This window comes from Hirundo rustica, chromosome 3 (assembly GCF_015227805.2).
Source record: "Hirundo rustica isolate bHirRus1 chromosome 3, bHirRus1.pri.v3, whole genome shotgun sequence".
Lineage (NCBI taxonomy): Eukaryota > Metazoa > Chordata > Aves > Passeriformes > Hirundinidae > Hirundo > Hirundo rustica.
In genome coordinates this window covers 56095643-56114992 of record NC_053452.1, presented here as the reverse complement: position 1 = coordinate 56114992, position 19350 = coordinate 56095643, and the positions used below count along the sequence as shown (strand labels likewise).

At 39.8% G+C, this 19350-nt stretch overlaps 1 protein-coding gene across 1 annotated transcript in view; it reads right to left on the bottom strand.

Annotated features, from left to right (window-relative positions):
* The window catches only part of CNKSR3 (CNKSR family member 3), a 53781-nt gene that overhangs the window by 17970 nt on the left and 16461 nt on the right, over positions 1-19350 (bottom strand). The window contains exons 2-4 of the mRNA XM_040057610.2: positions 8993-9156; positions 1707-1909; positions 410-497 (exon numbers count right to left, since the gene is read on the bottom strand). Coding sequence (XP_039913544.1) covers positions 410-497; positions 1707-1909; positions 8993-9156 — 455 coding nt within the window. The remainder of the gene's footprint in view (positions 1-409; positions 498-1706; positions 1910-8992; positions 9157-19350) is intronic.

The following is a 19350-nucleotide window of genomic DNA, read 5'->3' as shown; positions in this document are numbered from 1 at the left end:
CCAATGGAGCCGTATTTTTGTTTAGAGTTAGCACTGATAACTGTTTTTCAACATGATGCATGGAATGTGAAAGTCTTCAAATGCAGATCAACTATTTCAAAGACTAACCCTCTTTCCAGTAAAGCTCAGGAAAATAAGAGTAGCCTTTAAGCTGAAGTCACTTAAAATACAGCCAGCAATACCAAAATTGTTAATTAAATTGAAGGGCAGGGGGAACAACAAAAAAAACCCCACAACTCAGAAACACAGTCAGCTGAAACAGGTCTTCATGGACGTTCGAAGTTAAAAGTTAGCGCTCATTTCCAAAACTGCCTTTCAGTAGCACTCAGAACAAAGCAAACACATTACTTCCCCAAACACCCCCTTTCCTTCCTTTTTGGAAAGCAAAGAGGAAAAGAAATCAGCTGACCTTTTGAACAGTAGTAGTGAGGTCCAAGCAGAGCTGAATGATTCTGTTCTTCATTGATGAAAAGTCAGCAATACCTGTAAATGGGGTCCTACAACAAGAGAAAATTCCCCTTAGATCGGAGGGACCAGCCTTCTCCCATCCTACCTTATCAGCGAGGAAGAGCATTTGAGAGTTAAGTGCTGCAACTCTGACGTTGACACAGGTGTGAAGATAGTTTTACAGTGTAACTATTCCTGACTGCATAGTCCTGCTCCACTCTTGCACCAAAACTGGGAATTTTCTAGCCCTGTACTTGCGTTTAGCAGTGAGTAGACCTCCAACTGTCTGACTGGACAGGGTAAAAAACAATTCTCTAAAAGAAGAAAATTAGATTTTCACATTTTACACACAGAGGTGCAGTGAGACTTAGCGAAGAATCATTACATGTAGGGCAGCTTTAGGACCTGTAGAGTCCTACCTCTGACCTTTCAGATAGCTGCAAAACCCGGAAGAGGGGTTGAGAAATAACCACAGCAGGTTTGGAAATGGACAAGCCTGCAATTTTGATGACTGAGTTACGGAAAAAAATTTACGGTAAGATGCCAGCAAGAGAGTGAGAGGAGAGGACCACGTGAGAGGCACGAACTATGAGCATCACTGCCTGGACATGAATCAACTCCTTGCTTGAGAGCAGGATAAAGGATAAAAGTGCTCCTTGCTGCCAGTCCCTGAGCAGTTAGTCTCCTAACTTTCCTTCTCAGGAAGGCTAGCAAGGGCTTTGAGAATTTATGCTCATCTGTTATCATGGACTGTACCCCTGCCAGCACCTGATCTGCTGCAGCTGTAACAAAATAACTCTGTCTCTTTCCAGGAAAAAAAAACAATTCAATGAGACCAAGGGAAAAAAAAAAAAGAGAGAGAAAATGAAACAGCAGAAGGATAATCTCTCCCCCTTCTCACTTTTCAAATCACATAGCTAAAGCCATGATTTCAGCAGAACATTAAAATTCTCTCAGGAAGGGACCTGCCAATGACAAGTAATTTAGAAGTTGGGAAAACCATGTATATGAGAAACTGACCTAAAAGGGAACACTCATACTTTTATAAATATCAGTTTGAGTGTAACGTTAACAGTTTTATTGGTTTTAGGAAGAGTAGAAGTGCAAGAATAGATACTCTATATTAAATTTACCCAGTAGAGGTCTTCTAGCAACACCAAAAAAAGGGGTTAGTGACATCATGATCTTTATACCCAAGTCCTACAAAGAGAAACAATTCACTAGAGCAGCAAATTAAAATACAACCATTTTATTCTTACCTGTCCAACCACGCAAGCAAGGCTTTAGCAGCACCAATAAGCTCTACAACAGAAGTAAGGAATTCATTGGGGGGCTTGCGAGAGGTATTTCCATCATAATTTGAACTTTTCCTACGGCTGCTGATGTAGTTTTGCAGATTGTTGGATGACCCTCGCAGTTTGAGAACCAGGTTCTTCATATTGTCTGTTTCGAGGCCATAGTTCTGCAAGGAACATTATCAAGCTTGATAAATACACTTGTTGAGTTCTTCTATTTAATATAAAACAAGTTAAAAGCTCACATGGGATGAAAGCCTTGATGATTTGCACAACTTTCTCATGGTTTTTGGCAAAAATACCTTCAAAGATTTGTTGTACACTATAGCCAGTAAAGAATATTTTTGTGGGTGCCAAACCTCAGTTTCTGTCATTAATGAGATTTAAGGACACTTTTTAATCAGAATGAAGTCCTAACGTCCTAATGGACATTGTTCACTTGTTAGTAACTATACTGTGTTGTTTTTCTTTGTGCTAAAGAAGAGCAAGCATTTTGTTTTTCTTAAAATATTTTCTATCCTGTGGTAAATAAACACTGAAGTAACATTTCATTCACAACTAAAGATAAGTTAAATCTGGTAAGAGATGAAAACATCAACAGGAAGCAAATGCAATTTTGCAATCAAATGCTTGAGTAAATATTTGGATCACCAGTTTTCAGTAACTGTGCTCCTTGGCTACAACAGTGCAATTATTTGCAAGTTTGAGGACAGTGTTAACATCATACATGGTAATTAAACCCATTTTTAGACATCATATTTGCCATTCATTTACAAAACCTAAGAAAAAATTTGAGAGTCTAGCCTATAACTTCAGTTTTATAAATTCAAATTCCTACTTTTCTTGATGAAAAAAAAACCAAAACAACAAAAAAAAACACTCCCACCAGAACAAAATAAATACACAAGAATACAAGAAAGTCCTGTCCTTCACTATTCTTTTGCTGCTGCATATTCTTGCAACTAACCTCCAAGTTCCACAGTTCAGTCAGATATACTCTCTATTCTTTCTACTTTCCTACTCGAAAACCTAAACCAAGGCAAATTTTAATTCCATTTACTTCCTAGTTTCCAAGAGTTCCCAATGCCTGCACTCAGGATCAACATTCAGGCTGAAGGGAAGCTTCAGAGGTCTCAGACCAACCTCCTGCTCAGAACAGGCTCAAGCTGTAAACTCAGACCAGCTCATTCAGGATTTTATCTTGTCAGGTCTTGAAAACCTCCAAGGACAGAGTGCACAACCTCTCTGGGCAGCCTGATCCACCTGGTCTGATTGTCCTCAGAGCAAAAAAATATTTCCTTATATCCAGCCTGAACCTCTTGTTTCAACTTCTGCCACACACAGCCCAACTCTGTCATCCTGACAACTGTTCCCTACCATGATGGGTGCTGGAGATCTCGTGGGCCTCCCTGGATCCATCTCTTTCCCAGGCTGAAGAAGTCCCAGTCCGTCAGCCTCTCCTCAAGGGCAAGTACTCCAGCCCTGACCAAGGTGAGAGCCCGTCACTGAGCTTGCTCTGGTTTCCCTGCACCTTTGCTGTACTTAGGGGCAGGGGGCATATTTAGACTAAGATGTGTGTAAAGGGTGATAAACGCTTCTCTCCCTCTCCCATTAATGCACACCAGTTTGCTGCTAGGGCACAGTGCTGGCTTGTAGCTCCATTCCCTCCAGGGTGAAGCATCTGTAAAACAGGCTGGAATATTTCAGATTAAGTCATTTACAAAATGTAAGAATCTTTGACCCAAAGAAACACATGTCTACAGTGTACGGAGAGGTTTCAGCTACACAGCTACCTTTAAAATACTACTACCTTCTATGGATAAAATCCCAGTGGCTTTAAGTTACACAAGTGCCTCCCTCCTTCACCTCAGCACTCTTGGCCAGGAAATACCCTTAAAGTGCAGCCAGGAGTAGGGGTTGAAAGGATATGTCCTATGTCCAATTTTAAAAAATGCCACTGTTGCAGCAGCAAAGGATATCCTTAAATTTTCCAGGATCACAGCAAAGGAAAGATATGTACTACTAAACAACTTTAAAGTACCTGCACACTGTGATGTGTGAACTTACCACCCTTTAATTTTAACAAAAACAACAACAACACTAAAAAATAAATAAATAAATAAATAAATAAATTAAAAAAACACCAAGAAAAAAACAACCCAGCACCCCAAGAGCATTATTTAGAGATGCATTTCTTGCAGTTAGTTTTATCCTCCTCTTAGAAGATTCAGTATTAGTCTATTGTTGAGGGAATACTTTTTCACAAACAGGTCTCAGTGTGGGGCAAGTTTCTATGATCACAAGAAAGTAGCCACATTTCAGGAATCCTCCCTTTAAAGAGGGGAACTAGAGGACACTGATCCCCTGCTTTCATAAAGGGACAGAAAACAGTAAATCCTTTTTTCTGTGCAGAAGTAGAACCTCCTGATTAGAATATAATACTGAACAGAACTTGAGAGCTTTCATGTGTCACCAGATCTTTCTTTCTGTTATTCAGAAGCAGAAACTCTGCCCAACCACCTGTGGGTACTTGAGATTAGAGGTGGCACCAGCATTTAAGAGTACACGTGTTAATATACCAGGTAAGATTTTGGGCTTGGCCTTAAAACATTCGCATACCCCTTATCATGCCTCTTTCACTTTATTTATACCATGGGTAAGCCTGGTGTGACTCTTCCAGTTCAGGTAATTTTTAAATAATTCCGTCAAGTCGTTCTCAGTTTTGAGGGTGACTTCAGCAACACAGGTGCTGCAGGGGCTCCAGCTCCAGCTGGTGTCCCCAACAGACTCTCAGGAGCACATCGCAACCAAGCTCCAAGTCACTGCTCTAAGCTCTCCTACAGCTTCCCCCAAAGGCTCTGCAGAGTGCATCTCCACTGCTAAACCAGAAGTTTCTGCTCCAGGAAACGTCCTGACCGAGCACCACACCTACCCACACAACACAGGGTATGCAGCTCTTGAGTACCAGGACACCAAATTGCACAATTTCGGATCAGCCATAGTGGATGAACTGTCCCAGAAACAGTAGTCATCACAGCCCAAGCCACTGCTGCTCCACCAGTCCTCTCAGTGTCTGCTCCAATACACAGAAAGCATTTTGCCCCTTCACCAGATATAGCAATCCTTTTATCCAAGCTGAAACTCTCTTGACCAGCTCTCACATCACCAACTATTCTTCCTCCTACACTTGCAATGTCCACTCTGTTGGGAGGGTTAGCTTGGGGATCTAAACAATACAAAGAAATCTAATCCCACGGTTTAGCTCCCTGAAATAGCTTCCTTCAGGGTCAGGTGAGTGCAAGCACAAAGGATCACTAATCAGAGGACAGGAGGGGGTGGAGACAGCAGCCAACCTGGATTAATTTAACTAGTTATAGAACTGTAGACCCAGTCCAGGACAGATAGGAATGTTGATATTGTGACAGCACACCAAACAACCTTCACAGTGACACACAGTTGAAGTGCAAAGCTTAGCAGGCTTGTCTTGACTATTTCCACTGAACTAAGGCTGCAAGAGTTAACAAATTATTATTTAAACACCCAAAAGGTTTTAGATGTTGCTTGTGAACCAAAGAAAAGGTTACATTTTATTATCGCTCCCGATTTTAAACATCAAAGTTGTTTTAATCTAAACACAAGCTGCAGCCAGCGGTCAAGAGCACCCGATGTCAAGCATTCCCAGGCTATTACTCATTAACCTGGGGAGCCACATGCAGGGCTGGAGGAGAGGCAGCACCCACACGTGCAAGAGAGAACACATGAGCTCACTCCTTCTAAACTCCAACATATTTAATGAGAAAAAGTAATCTGAACAAATAATGGCTCAAGGTCAGGCAGCCAACATAACAAAAAAAAAAAAAAAAAAATCAACATCCAAAACAAAACAAGTGGCTAACTGAAGTCAAAAGAGCAGAGCAGTTGTGTCAGAGCTGAACTGGGCTGACAAAGAGCTCTGCTACTGCCCAGGGACAGCATCCTCTTCCCTTTCACAGCCATGTTCACATGTTGCAATGTGATGAGTTGTACATGCTGGCTGATTGAACTGAAAACCTGCTCTGGGAAAAAAGAATGAATAAAACCAGTTGAAAACCAGCTTGCTCAGATGCTGATCCAACTCACTGCAGGCCTATATAAACATTTGAATTAACACAAGGTATTGCCACAGTCACCCATTCTTGGTCTTCTCCTTTTAACAAAAATGCATTCTAAAGAATTCTCCGGAGTAGCAAATTTCCTAATAAACAACACAAAATTTGAAGCCGCTAAAAAACCAAAAATCTTATGTGGTAGTGCACAGATATCCTTTGACAATGATTAGGACCTAAACGGTAAGTCTTCACATATTTTTTTTCATGTTATGATGTTGCAAATGTGCTGGCAGAACATTATCACCAGTAAAATTATCAAAGGTACTACAATGCCTTTTTTTGGTTTATGGGTTTTTTTCAGGGCTTGGGGTGTTTTTTTAATTGTATATAATTAGTATCTCTATTTTAACCTCAAGAAAAATCGACTGCTTTTTTCTTTCCAGACTCTCACATCATACATTGTAGGCAAAGGTTCAGAAATCAAATCCAAAGAACACATTAAAAGTGAAAATATTTGCATAGTTTGTGCTTGCATTGCTTTATATTCATTAAGCCCTCAAAAGCTTGTTTTCTGTCCCTGCTTTTGTGGTTTGAAAAGCAAAGTTATGTATGTTTGTTCCCTCCTCCCCCAAATACTTCAACAAAGAAACGTGATCTTTCTTCCATCCCTTCTCCCCCTCACCCCATACCAAGCAGTAGTGTCAACAAAAAGTCATAATACCCAAGTTGGTGATTTTTTTCCTCTCTTTGGGGGGAATTCAGGTCCTTTGATATATCCTCTAAATTCCTCAAATAAGTCCTCAACACCTGTTCAGAAAACTCTGTTAGACCAGTTCAAGAGCAACAGAAAAGTGTTCATCCCAGTCTACACTCTCCTGCTGACTCTTGAAGATGCTGCATATAGAGCCACTGCTACGAGGACGTGAGGGAACACTGCTTCATCACCAAAGCAGTAGAGAAAGATGCAATAATTTCTTTTTCACACCAGAAACTTCCAGACACATTTTTAGCTTGGTGCTGCCAGATAGCACTTAACGCCTAGGAAAAGCTAAATTTAAAAATCAGGTGCATTTAGCATCCTTTCTCAAGGCAAGGACTTTGTCCACACTTTGTTAAGTGACTGATCTGCTGAGCCTGGAACAAAGGTCTATATGATGAATGCTTGAAAAGAGATACTGCAGGAGAAAGATGTTCCAAAGAGAGCTTCCTCACTTCCTTTAGAGCCACATGTGCTCTTGTGGTGTGAGGCATCCGATCTGAAGGAAACTCAGTTGGGAAACTGCCAAGGCAAAACTAGATAAAAAGGGAAATTCTTCTTGGGAACTCCAGGACTGGGAAACCACCAGAACTCCCTCTCAGCTTTTCTCCACCAAGAATGACAACCTTTCAAAGGGTGACATCAGGCTGGCCCAGGAAATGACACATTTCCACAATGTGAGCTGACAGCTCAGTGGAGGTGGCAGAGGGATCAAAAAAAGGGGGAACAAAAAAAGGAAAAAAAAAAAAAAAAGTTCCTTTGCTTACAAGTCCCAAAAGTTGGAGAAGTGTCAGCATATGTACAGAACATTCATTAAACAATAAACATTCCCACTTTCAAAGAACTAATGCACATGGAATCAGAAACCTCTCTTGCACCAAAAGAAGGAAAAAAAAAAATTAGTTATCATTAGCATTTAGTATCCCCTTGGAAACAAAATCAGTGGTGAGTCTATGCAGTTCCAAAAACTCAAGAGAACAGGCATCAAGAAGATGGCAAAGGGCATACTGAAAACACAGGAATTCTTCCTTCACCTCTTAAAAAGGAAACAAGCACATTTCAGCTGTAATATGCACTATCTGTCTAATGCATTAACTTGAGCTGCATTTCACAAAGGATTTCCAGAAATGGGTCTGAGGTCAAAACTTTTGTCTACAAAGGAAATTAGAAGGAAATTGTAGGAGATAAAACACAGCTTTAGGTTCTGGCAGTTGTCCAGCTTTGTTCACTTTATTCTAATATTTTGAAGAGAATAAAAAAGTGCCTTTGGGGACGGCCACATAGATTGCTTCAATCAGCCCACACTACATTTATTAACTCATCAGACCCCTGCACTTGCCCAACAAGCTCTTTGCCACACCATGAACTGCTTTTCAGTCTAGTTACATTTTTCTATTAGGTTTCCAAGTTAACGTTAAAATTTTTTGGTAGATCATATACCTAAAGGAAATAAAATATCTTACAAGTATAAGAGTAACTCCTTGAGAACCATTTTAGATGGTTTGAAGAGATTTCATTAAAATGCTTGTTTCAGTACAATTTGCTCCTGGTTGTAGAGTAGGAACACTCTCTGTAGCACCTCTCTGCAGCAAATAAAGCACATATCACACAGGCAATAAAGACTCTCCATTTTTAGAAGCATATGCTCGCTGCTGCAAACCTTGCCTGTTGTAGGGAAGACAGGCCAGTGGTGGCCAAGGAATCATCAGGCAGGCTTTCCCACCCTCTTCCCTGATGTAGTTATATATACACCTCTGCTGCTCATTACACTGCACTGCATCAAAGAGGCCTTCAAGACCGTGACCAAACTATGGCTTTTAAATAAAGCCTGCCCTAGTAAAACAATCCAAAATATATTTATTCTTTTCAGAGTATGTTTGTTTTCAAAGTGTCTGCAGTTATATATCAGGAATAGGACAAAGGAACAGCTTAAGCTCTGAATCCAATGAAGAGTTCAGCTAGACTGAAACTGAGGCGGCTAAACATCCCTCATCTCAAGAATTAATTTTTCTTCAGTTCATAGGGTTGCTACAGAATTAGCCTAAACCCATTTCAACTGATGTGAGGAACTTCTAGCACCTGTCATTTCAAGAGTGTGTCTTCTGTCTTCGAAGACAAACTGTTCAATAACAGGAGTCACAAGATCTAACAATGTCACTCAGAAAACTTCTTCCTTTGGAAGTGCAACCAAATGAATTAAAGTTGCCTCTTATCAGGAAGAAGTTACAGAACTATTAATACAGAACTTGCAAGAATTTAACAAATTCTTACTTTTTTCTTTTATCATGATGTGTAACAGAAAGCAAGAGACAAGGGTATTCTGGTTTTATCAATCTTGCTTTGGTTATTCACCCAAGAAAGCCCTTTTAGAAAAATTTTGCATGTCTGTTCACAACTTAACTAACCAGTGCACACAAGAGATCCACAGCCTCTAGAACCAGTTCTTGATGTCCAATCCGTGAGATACCCAAATCTTCAAGGTCCTGGTGAGAAATCTGTAACAGCTGTTCACCATTTATCTTCTCCCGTTCAAATTTATGGACATACTGCTGCAGGCAATCATCCAGGCCTACCAAAACACAAAAGAGAGAGAAGGGGACATCAGAAACAAGCAAACCAACCAACAACAACAAAAAACAAACAAACAAACAACAACAAAAAAACCCAGACCTTGCAAAAGGCAGAAATTCTAAGTTCATGTAATACACAATACAAAATTATGAAAGAAACTTACAGTGTGACTGAGATTTTACCACGGGAGCATAGAAATGGAGCACATAAGTTATGGGGATCTTTGGGTCAATGCACAACCTGCCTGCTCCCTGTGGATCAAGCTCAGCCAGTAAAAATGTGCCTTTGTTGTCTGCATAGGCAAAGTGACCAAGGGACATACACATCACGGTAACCCAAACCCTGAGGGGCATCCATAGCAACAACAAAAAAATAACAACTGTCAAAAAGCAAACAAACAAAAACAATCCAAGGCAAGAACAAAGATCTTGCCTAAAGCCTGTTAAACAAGCAAAGAAACAAAAGCATAAAATTATGAGAAGGAAAATTTAAAAAAAAAAAAAAAAAAACCAAACCAAACAACCCACAAAGGCAAAGTAATCAAAAGGATGTTTGGCTCAAGACTCATTATTACCTTGATTTATAAGAGCCTGCAGCTTCCTGAAGCAGCCACTGCTTCCCCTTTCTAAGGATCAACAATACACACCAGTAAGAAATCTATTTCATTTTTCTATCTAGAAGTATTTTAAAACAGTTTAGACTATTTTGTCCCAGCAATATACCCCAAATCCTCACTTTAACCTGTGATTCTATGATCCTGTTCTCTACAGCAGGTTTTCCCAAGTGATTACAGAAGGTGTTTCTGGTTTTCATCTTATTTTACTCAAAGCTTCATGTGTTAATCCTGTTTCCTTGTGTATTCTCCTTATTTCCTCTGTTGTTTAAGAGCCTGTGAGCTGCAACAATCTGGGGGGGGATTTGGATGGATGTGTTATTTTAAAAATGCTTCAGTGCTCTTGTAACTCTGTTCCTCTTCAACATTTTGGCTAGAGCAAAATGAACAGACCCAATTATATGTGTTTCACAGGAATACACCACACTCATTGAAAACAGATGACACGAGCAAAAATTCAGATAACGCATTTGACATCATCTTTGTACGTTCACAACAGCTATATTGTTTCACCATTCCTTTTTAACAAAAGGCTGAACCTTTACTTGAATAAAGGATGTTTATGCACAATGCTGGCTCAAAAGGAAACCATTGAGATGCACAGGATATCAAACGCAGCAGATGAGAAACACGAACAGCATCCTGAACTAGAGAAATGAGGGCCAAAAGACCAGCACTCAGTTCCACTCGTGGAGCTGCAACAGCAGCCTGGAAAACCAGCACTCCCAGAGCACTCTACCACCATGAAAACACTTGACACAAATCACAAAGGGAGTTTGAGGAGTCACATGAAACACTCACGTCCAAAGAGCGGCAGGAGCAGCCACTGCTTCCTCGCAGTGCCCGCTCCCAGCAGATAGAGAGGATGGGCTCCCAAAGGCACAGGCTGACTGAACACACTCCACTTGCCTTTCCAAGTTAATGAGGACAGACACCCCTTTACAGGACTCGGGCAAGCTTAATTATTAGAGTAAATCAACATCTGGCTGAACAAACGTCACTCCTCCTCGTGCAGAGCCACCAGTGCACACAGCTTGATTTTTAAGTGTAATTATGAATGGGAAAACCCACATGCAAGACTACCAGAGTTTCCCAGGGCTACAGTTGTTCAGGGTGCACTCTTGTTTCTTCCCATATGTCTTGGCAAAGATGCACAAATTTTGAAAATTAAGCCCACTGTTCTCTTTCTCACAGGCACCAAATTCCCCCTTAAGCTATACAAACTCTTTTCCCAGGGGAAAAAAAAACAAAACAAAACTGTTCTTCATTGTTGAACAATTTATTTTTTCAAACAAATTCACAACCAAGGCTGACATACAGTGCACATATTTGGCATTCCCAATTTTTATTGCTGCCTCACAGACCACTGTTTCCCATCATTTGCTCTTGTAAGCCCACAGTTTCCATTACAAACTACACAAACACCTAAAATAAAACACTTCATTCAGCATGCAGTTTAGGTTTTTTTAATGCAGTTTGGTTTTTGCCTACTATCCCTTCTAGAACTTCATTCTATGCTAAAACATGGAGACTCAAATATATATATCCTCCCCAAGAAATATAACTCTGGCTTTTAGCTAGCCTGTGTTTTTTTTTTAACTCATGGCTGCCCATTCTTCAAGGTCTACTAAAACTTGAAGGCAAATTTTTTTTTTTTTTTTTTTTTTTTTTTTTTTTTTTTTTTTTTTTTAAATCAAGAGCCCCTAAAAACAGTATTTTTATAATCACACTGTAGGACTATATTTTAGAAAATAAGACATTACAAAATTGCACAAATGTTGACTTAAAATAGCCAACACCATGACACAAGTGCTCAACTAGACATGTATGTAAGATTAAATGACCAAAACTATGCAAAGCAGGAAATGAAGACAGACCCAGAAACACATGTACTGGTAGATAGTTTAAGATGAGCTTACCAACATTAGGAACATTGTTATTATTTTTACTAAGAAACCTAGGGGGAAATAATAAACATTTTAATTGAGGTTGCCACCACATTTTATAGCCTACAGTTTAATTTCCCATGATATGAATGAAATATTTAATCATATGCAAATCAAAAACATCATGTGCAAACCACACATCCAAGATGGAAGGGAGAAGGGAAGAACAAGGATTCATAACCTAATTCAATAAATTTTAATAATATTTAAGCAAAATTTTAAAATCAGCATTCAAATGTCACTAGTATCTAAATGAACTGCTCATTTTTCTCTTCTTCCAAACATCTGTATTCTTTCCACATATTTTCTCCATGAACTTCAGACCTTATGGAGACTTGGTATTGCCAATTGCAATGTCTGAATATTGCTGAAGAACTTAGACGAACTAAAACCTATAAAAAGCAAGTCGACATTACTTAGATAATTTCTTACATTACTTAGATAATTTCTTACATTACTTAGAAAGATACTTTCTTACATGTCAGATCATTTTCAACTGTGCAATACTGGCAGGTCCAAGCAAGAAAGTAGTTTTCTGTTTTTCTGAAAAAATACAATTAAGACTGACATTGAAAAAAGCTACGTCTGTTTATCTCCTTTATCCACTGAAGAGCCTTTTTCAAAGCTAATCTATTCAATTTAGGCTCAAAGTGTGTTTAAAAAACATTTGTCTCAATCATGTGTGTGAAATCTTTATTTCTTGCACATACAATAAAACCATGCACAAAAGAATGTCCTTTCTATTCACATAATTGTTAGAGAATGAGGAAAGGTAGAAATAAAAATAGCAATTGCAGAATACTATTCAAGTTTTAGAACACTAGTAGCAGAGGGAGAGAGACAGACTAATTCAGTTACTGTTATGCGTGTTGTGAAAACCTTTCTGATGAACAGCAGTGTAATTTTAACAAAACTCTCTACTAAATTTTGGCAGGTGTAGAGATGTGCAATAGATCCTAAGAACTGTCTAGACTTTTCTGTCTAAAATAACCACCACGAAAAGCACCCCTGAAGACATTCAATACCTTGCATTCATGCAAAAACATTAGGACAGAGCTTACACTTAAGGATTTGCGTTGATACCAATCTGTCTGTTTCCACAATTAAGAAAGTTATTTTGTATAAGAATTGAAGGGAAGAAAGAAACAAATCCGAGGGAGTTAAGGGGGAGGCTTGGGTCCAAGCCATCGCTATCCGTTTTCTATTCAGAGAGAATTAACATTTCTATAGTAGAGAGATGTCAGCCATGAGCAGCGGCATACCTGACTCCCCAAAAACTAGCGAGGTGTGTTTTGTGAGCAGGGTCGTCAAGCAGTTTCACGCTTTTTGCTCAACATCTGCATTGGTCACTACCAAACAATTTACCTACAGGCACAGCTGACTCACCAGCTCTTTCTCCTCCCTCGCTCCTTTTCTTGTGATACCACAGCCAAGGCAGAGTCTACACACTCCGACAGAGCAGGGCAGAGGAGACCGACAGGGCGAGGGGCTGAGGAAGGCACGGGGAGGGGAAGCTGGAATGTGACAGGGATTGCTTCCCGTACGTTCAAGGACTTGAACAGATTCTCAGGACAGCTCATAAAAAAGCCGAAAGTTGACACCAGGAAGCAGGAGGAACACAAGCCACTTGAACAGAGGAAGAACTCACAAGTACAAAACCTTTTTCCTTCACCTAGCAGGAGCATGGGAATCAGTGCTCACTGCCTCAAGGAAACAAAGCATTGTTATGATCGTGTTCTCTCCTCCGGTGGGCGGCTCTAACAAGCAGGCAGCACTTGGCATCTCAGGGCGGAACCAAGGTTCAACTACAATCCTCATCCCGTGAAGGGGCTTCCTGGGACCTTAGGATAGGACCGCCAAAGCCATCTTTGCCTCATCACCTTAAAACTGACCTTCTCACCTAAAAAAAAGTCACTCTTATTCTGGTCTCCTCTTCAGGGTCTATGTAGTTGGCATTTTTGGTATCCAAAGATTCCCTGCACACATCCACTTCATCCCCCCCAGGCCTTGGAAGATAATCAGTTCTGTGAGAATCTTTGGCATACCCCATGGTATGTGCCATTATACTGTCATTTACATTGCACGTAATTTTATAACAGTTACTGTGATAACTTCCTCTCATCATTTCCTCTATTTCCAGGACTGGAAGAAACTAATCAAAGATATATCAGGAGGGAATCAAGGCAGCAAATGAACACTAGAAAGAGAAAATAACTACTTCATAAGCAGATGATCCAGTACCTGAGAAGGCAAATGAAAATAAGGGAAAAGGGTCTGCAAGGCAGCTCAGTAGGACAGATACAGGGTGAAAAGAAATAAGAAAAGTTCAAGGAGAAGAAAATAAATACATGGTTTTCTTTAATATACAACTCAGTGGGAAGGTTTTACACAGTAGTATCACAGATGCCATCCTCCTGCAGTATTACAAACAGAACCAGGGATGACTTTAACAGAGGAATTCAAGGCTCTTTGAAAGGAGGATAAAGAATTAAATCTAGAACAGTGAATAGAAACTTATTTCCCTAATAATTTGAGCCTAGGTAAGAACTGACTTCCTAAGATCCACATGCCTGACTCTTAGCTATCATCAATGTTTTCACATTAATCTTTCCAAAAGTTCCCAAAACAACAGTTTACTTATCAACTAGTGGGAGCCACTTTCAGGGACCAGAAAAGAGTGCAAAGGTCTCAGTTTTCCAAGAAAATGCCTTCAAGAGACTTTTGTACTATTGTCTAGTACAAATGTGAAAAAACCTCCTCATGCCACTTTTTACTCTCATGTAATTTCACAATTAGTCATAACACTGTCACCATGTGAAGTATCGATCACTTAACACAGAATCAAAGAGCAAGAGCTGCTTATTATCACCATAGAAAAAATGTCTCCAGCCTAACCAGATTGTTTATAAAGTAAGCTCTCCTCATGTAGTCAATTGTAAGCAGCTCTTCTATGGTTTTGTCTGAGCACCTGCACCCTGATGAAGCAGGCACCGGGAACGCACTGCCTCAGCAGGCACTGGGTACAGCTTTGCTGAGGACAGGCATTGCCAAGAGCAGCCAGAATGGCACAGAAGTTTCTCGTCTGTCTCTCCCATCACACAGGGATGTTACCAGACAAATTGCGGGGCTCTGCCTGCCAGCCCGGATGCAAAGGGCAGCTCTCTCATTAAGGTCACAGCAGGACAGAGGGAAATGGTGTAGGCTTCAACCGCAAAAATGAGTGCTCTGCTGTCCCCGCTGTAATCCCCCCTGACTGACAGAGGCACAAAAAGGCTTTTGCAACTTGTTTCTATTTCCAGTATTTTCAACTAATATATTTAGCCTGGAAAAACAGGCTCCATACTCATGTATTCACATTACCTCAAAATAAATCCATTCATTCCATTCAAATCCATCCATAAATCCCTTAGCTTTTTTTTTTAACAGAAAACTGAAAGCTTTGCCTTATAATAAAAGAACACGTGGGTAAATTTGGGTTGTGAGCCATCCTGACCAGAAGTGAAACAGAGACTGTGTTTAACCTTTAGTTGCTTAGTATAAATACAATGTCAGACTGACAGCACTTGTGTTACGCTACACTTTTTATCAATCCGCCCTACAAAGCCACTGATTGCAACCATTCTGGCAGTGCCCATTACTCTGGTCCAGACAGTAGATCTGAAGACAGTTCTAAGCTTTAGCACTTCACAATCATGAAGTATGTTCAGGAAGAGACAAAATAGCTTGCTGAACCCTTCTAATATACCAGAAGTTTTACAAGGCAAGACTTCTCTCTACAAAAACCAGAAAAATTTACTCAAATTTTCCCCAAAAAAATATTTTCAGGAAACTAAGCAGGCATGGAATAAGTTTTACAGAAGAAAATACTTTGGGGAGAAGGACATGATAAAGGCCTGTAAAGCCAAAAGTGGCCAGAAAGAACATGGATTGCTCATCATCTCTTCCAACATAGGAATCAGAGAGTGAAGCAAGCATATAACAGGTCCAAACAAGTAATAAAGGAGTGATTCTTCACATAGCAGTGTGCAATTAATGTTCAACATCCATACAGAGGTTCAGGGAAAGGTGAAGAGGTTCATGAAAGAAAATGCCACAGAATTCAAGTCTGACCCTGACAGACTCAAACAGAGATTGTTTACGGCTTGAGGAAGCCTACAAGAGGAAATACGTGTCATCTTTCCTCTTGCATTGCTTAATTTACCCCTTTTTGGCACACATTCTGAACAGGACACCTAGCCAGGCAGCACAGAACACAAGACTATCACAGCACAGCACATAAAACATACACAACACCAAAACATAGATGTCAGCTTCCCTTTTAATTATTTTTAGGACCATAGAATGGTTTGGGTTGGAAGGGACCTCAAAGATCATCTATTTCCATATCCCTCCCTTCACCCCCACCCAGAACAGGCAAGGACATCTTCCACTAGACCAGGTGGCTCAAAGTCCCATCCAACCTGGCACTGAACATTTCCAGGGATGGGACACCCACAACTTCTCTGTGCATCTTGTTCCAGTGCCTCACCATTCTCACAGTAAGGGTGAGCTCCTGTTCTAAGACTTAAGACAACTGTCTCCACTCGTGAAAGCTACTCTTGGTTTTAATATTTTCTGTAATAGTGACAAGATTTTCTCAAAAAGGCAAAACTCTATATAGAGTAATTGGAGTTGGGGAGGTAATGGGGAAGAAGACTAAGCTATGCACTAATATTGAATTGTGATATCAATTTAAGCCAAAGATAGAACCAAAGCTTTTACAGACTGGTTTAAAAAATACAGCATAAAATTGACCCTAGTAATACTAGGAAATAGATTACAGTGAATCACATGAATGACACAGCTGCTCTCATGGGTTTAGTTAATCCAGCTTGAGATATTAACATCAAATGGAAAACTGCTAGAGTGAATTAATTTACAAATTGTAACTTTGGTTGACAATGACTGAACTTGCTTCAGAAATCCAAAAAGAGATTTGACATGGAGAAATGATAGTGTATAATAAACAGTGATAAAGGCAATTCTGTAATAGTTGAGAAGTTAATGGTATTTAATCTCAAAATTTCTACTAAAACTCAAAGTAGAGTTGACTTTCTTTTTAATAGCTTCTTTTCAGATAATTAATGAAAAGAAAATTGGGGTAGGGAAAGAAAAACTTATTTTTAACCTTTTCCATAGGGGGGGTTTCTTATTATGACATAGCTTTAAGACTTCAAATTAAAGTCAAAATCAAAATGTAATGTAACAGAAAAGTGAATTGTGATGGCATGTCAGGTATCTGAAAAAAAAAGGAAGACAGAAAACGTAACTAGAATACAGCATAACATCATACAGGTTTAACCAAAAAAATCTCTTCTTTTTTATAGAAGAGATACAAGCATGAAGCCAGTAGGCCAAACACACTTCGCTACACTGAAAAATAGATCACTGTGCGAGAATCAGAGAGAAAGAAACTAAAGTGAGCTATACCAGGAATAATAATAATTAAAAAAAAGAAAATCTGTTTTATTACATTCCCACCAATTTGAAGGCAGGTATCAGAATTCACATGCAGTCACATTTTTCACCAGCAGAACTGGACTGGATATCTGTGAAAATTCTGGGCCCTAGGCCACAACCCCGTGTGTGGCTTTGGTGCCATCACGCTCACTGGTATCACCCACTTCCCAAAGAGACTGACTCATCTGTGAATATTCAGCCATTAAGTATCATTTGGCTTCAAGGGGTGAAATTTTGACTCCCCTAGGAGAGAGAGGGAAGAGGTGAGACACCTCCTTGTTCAGGAGTTACCACTCAGCCCCAGGCAGCCAGACTCCTCAGTGCTACCCCAAATACTCATCCTGGGAAAAAATGGGTTTCCAAGAAAGAACAGGAACCACCAACAAGGGCTCATACTCAAACACCCAGCAGCCTGGTATCTTGCTGCCAGCATTTCAGCTATAACTCTTTGCTAATGCCAGCCACCACCAGGAAAAGGACTCCTGACCAGAGAAAGATGAAGGATGAAAAAAGAAGAGAACTGATGCACACTATTTTTTTCCTGCTGACCTTGGTGTACGTTCTGTATGCATCAGGGATTAAATTCCATATGATGCAGTAGCTTCACACAGAGCAACACTCCCTCTTTGGTTTTCTCTTTTAAGAATCAACTGCATCACTCACTGACCAGCTATGTTTTGCAAAATCAATCCTTCCATGCTTTAACAGATTTTGTTTGGCACATCACATGAATGAGATGGAAGCAGAGCATATCCATATGTTCTGTGCAGACAGACCTGGCACTCTTAGTTTCAACAAAACATGCGATGAAAGCCAACACTCAGCAAATGCATGCAAACACATCATTAAAATAGAAAACACACCTGCTTTAGGCAGACAAGCCCTAATAGCTTCCTAGCTAATGCCACAGGATGTCTTCAGGGACACTTCTGACAACATCCTCCCCCACTTTATGGTAAAAGCTTGTGGCTATATCCTACTTGTGGCAAGGTGCAACTTGTATTCATCTGCTGGGTGCAGCACAAGCAAGGCAATATGAACCAAATAAAATAGCAATACAAGAAAACATCCTTTTTTCCCCATTGTACTAATACATGCAAAGGTGTGCCTATTTGTCTGTTGGTTGCATTTAAAACAGCAGTAGATACATGGGTTTAGAATGGCTCTCAGCTGACACACAAGCACTTCAGCCAGCATGACACATTCTTTTTATTCTTTCTCGCCCTAATTCTTTACCATTACATCTAGCAACCCACTTATACCCCCCCCAAAAAAATTCTAAACCCACAGAGATTGGCACAGCATATTGTGGTAGATTACTGCAATGGCAGAAAAAATGCACATTTTAATAAAAAACAAGGGTGTTTTAAACAAAAAAAAAGACTGTTCATGAACTAATTCATGCAAATTTTAATAGCCATCATGCCCAGGGAACCAAACCCAGTGTTTGTCACAATCTAATAAAATGATTTTGCTGAAGACATGACTGACAGTGTTAGCCAACACAGAGCTTTTTAGCACAGTAGGATAATCACTTGGTGTGATTTGATAGTTGCATATACTATGTGAGGCAAGAAAGACAGCCAAATACTTGTACTAAGAGACATACAACAGGACTTAAGATACTGCCAGCTTCTTCCTACACCCTAAAGAATTCTCTTCTTTAGTGGTTTGCAACTGATATGGTGACTTAACAAAAGATGTTGCTTAAACAGGGCATCACCAGAATTGAGTTGCTTTGTTACACCAGCATACAGCAGCTTCATTAACTTCACTCACACACTGAGTGTAGAACTGTTCCACATACATCAGAATATATTAATATGTCCTATGGACTGTTAGTGACACATCATCCTCATGTACTGTGCCAAAACTCTGACAATGAAACTTTCACCAAAGTTTTGATGTGGGGAATCTGTTCCACCCTGGGTTTGAAAACCACACTCCTCTTGAATACACACAGGTTGTTTCCCCACAACACAAAAGCCACTAAGTCTTTCTTCAGCAGAAAAAAGAAGAAAAAAAAAAAAAAAAAAAAAAAAAAAAAAAAAAAAAAAAAGGAAAAAGTGGAGAAAACCAGATAAATCCAGTACTCATTTTTCTCAGCCCACTAAGGCTTTTTTTTACATTAAGT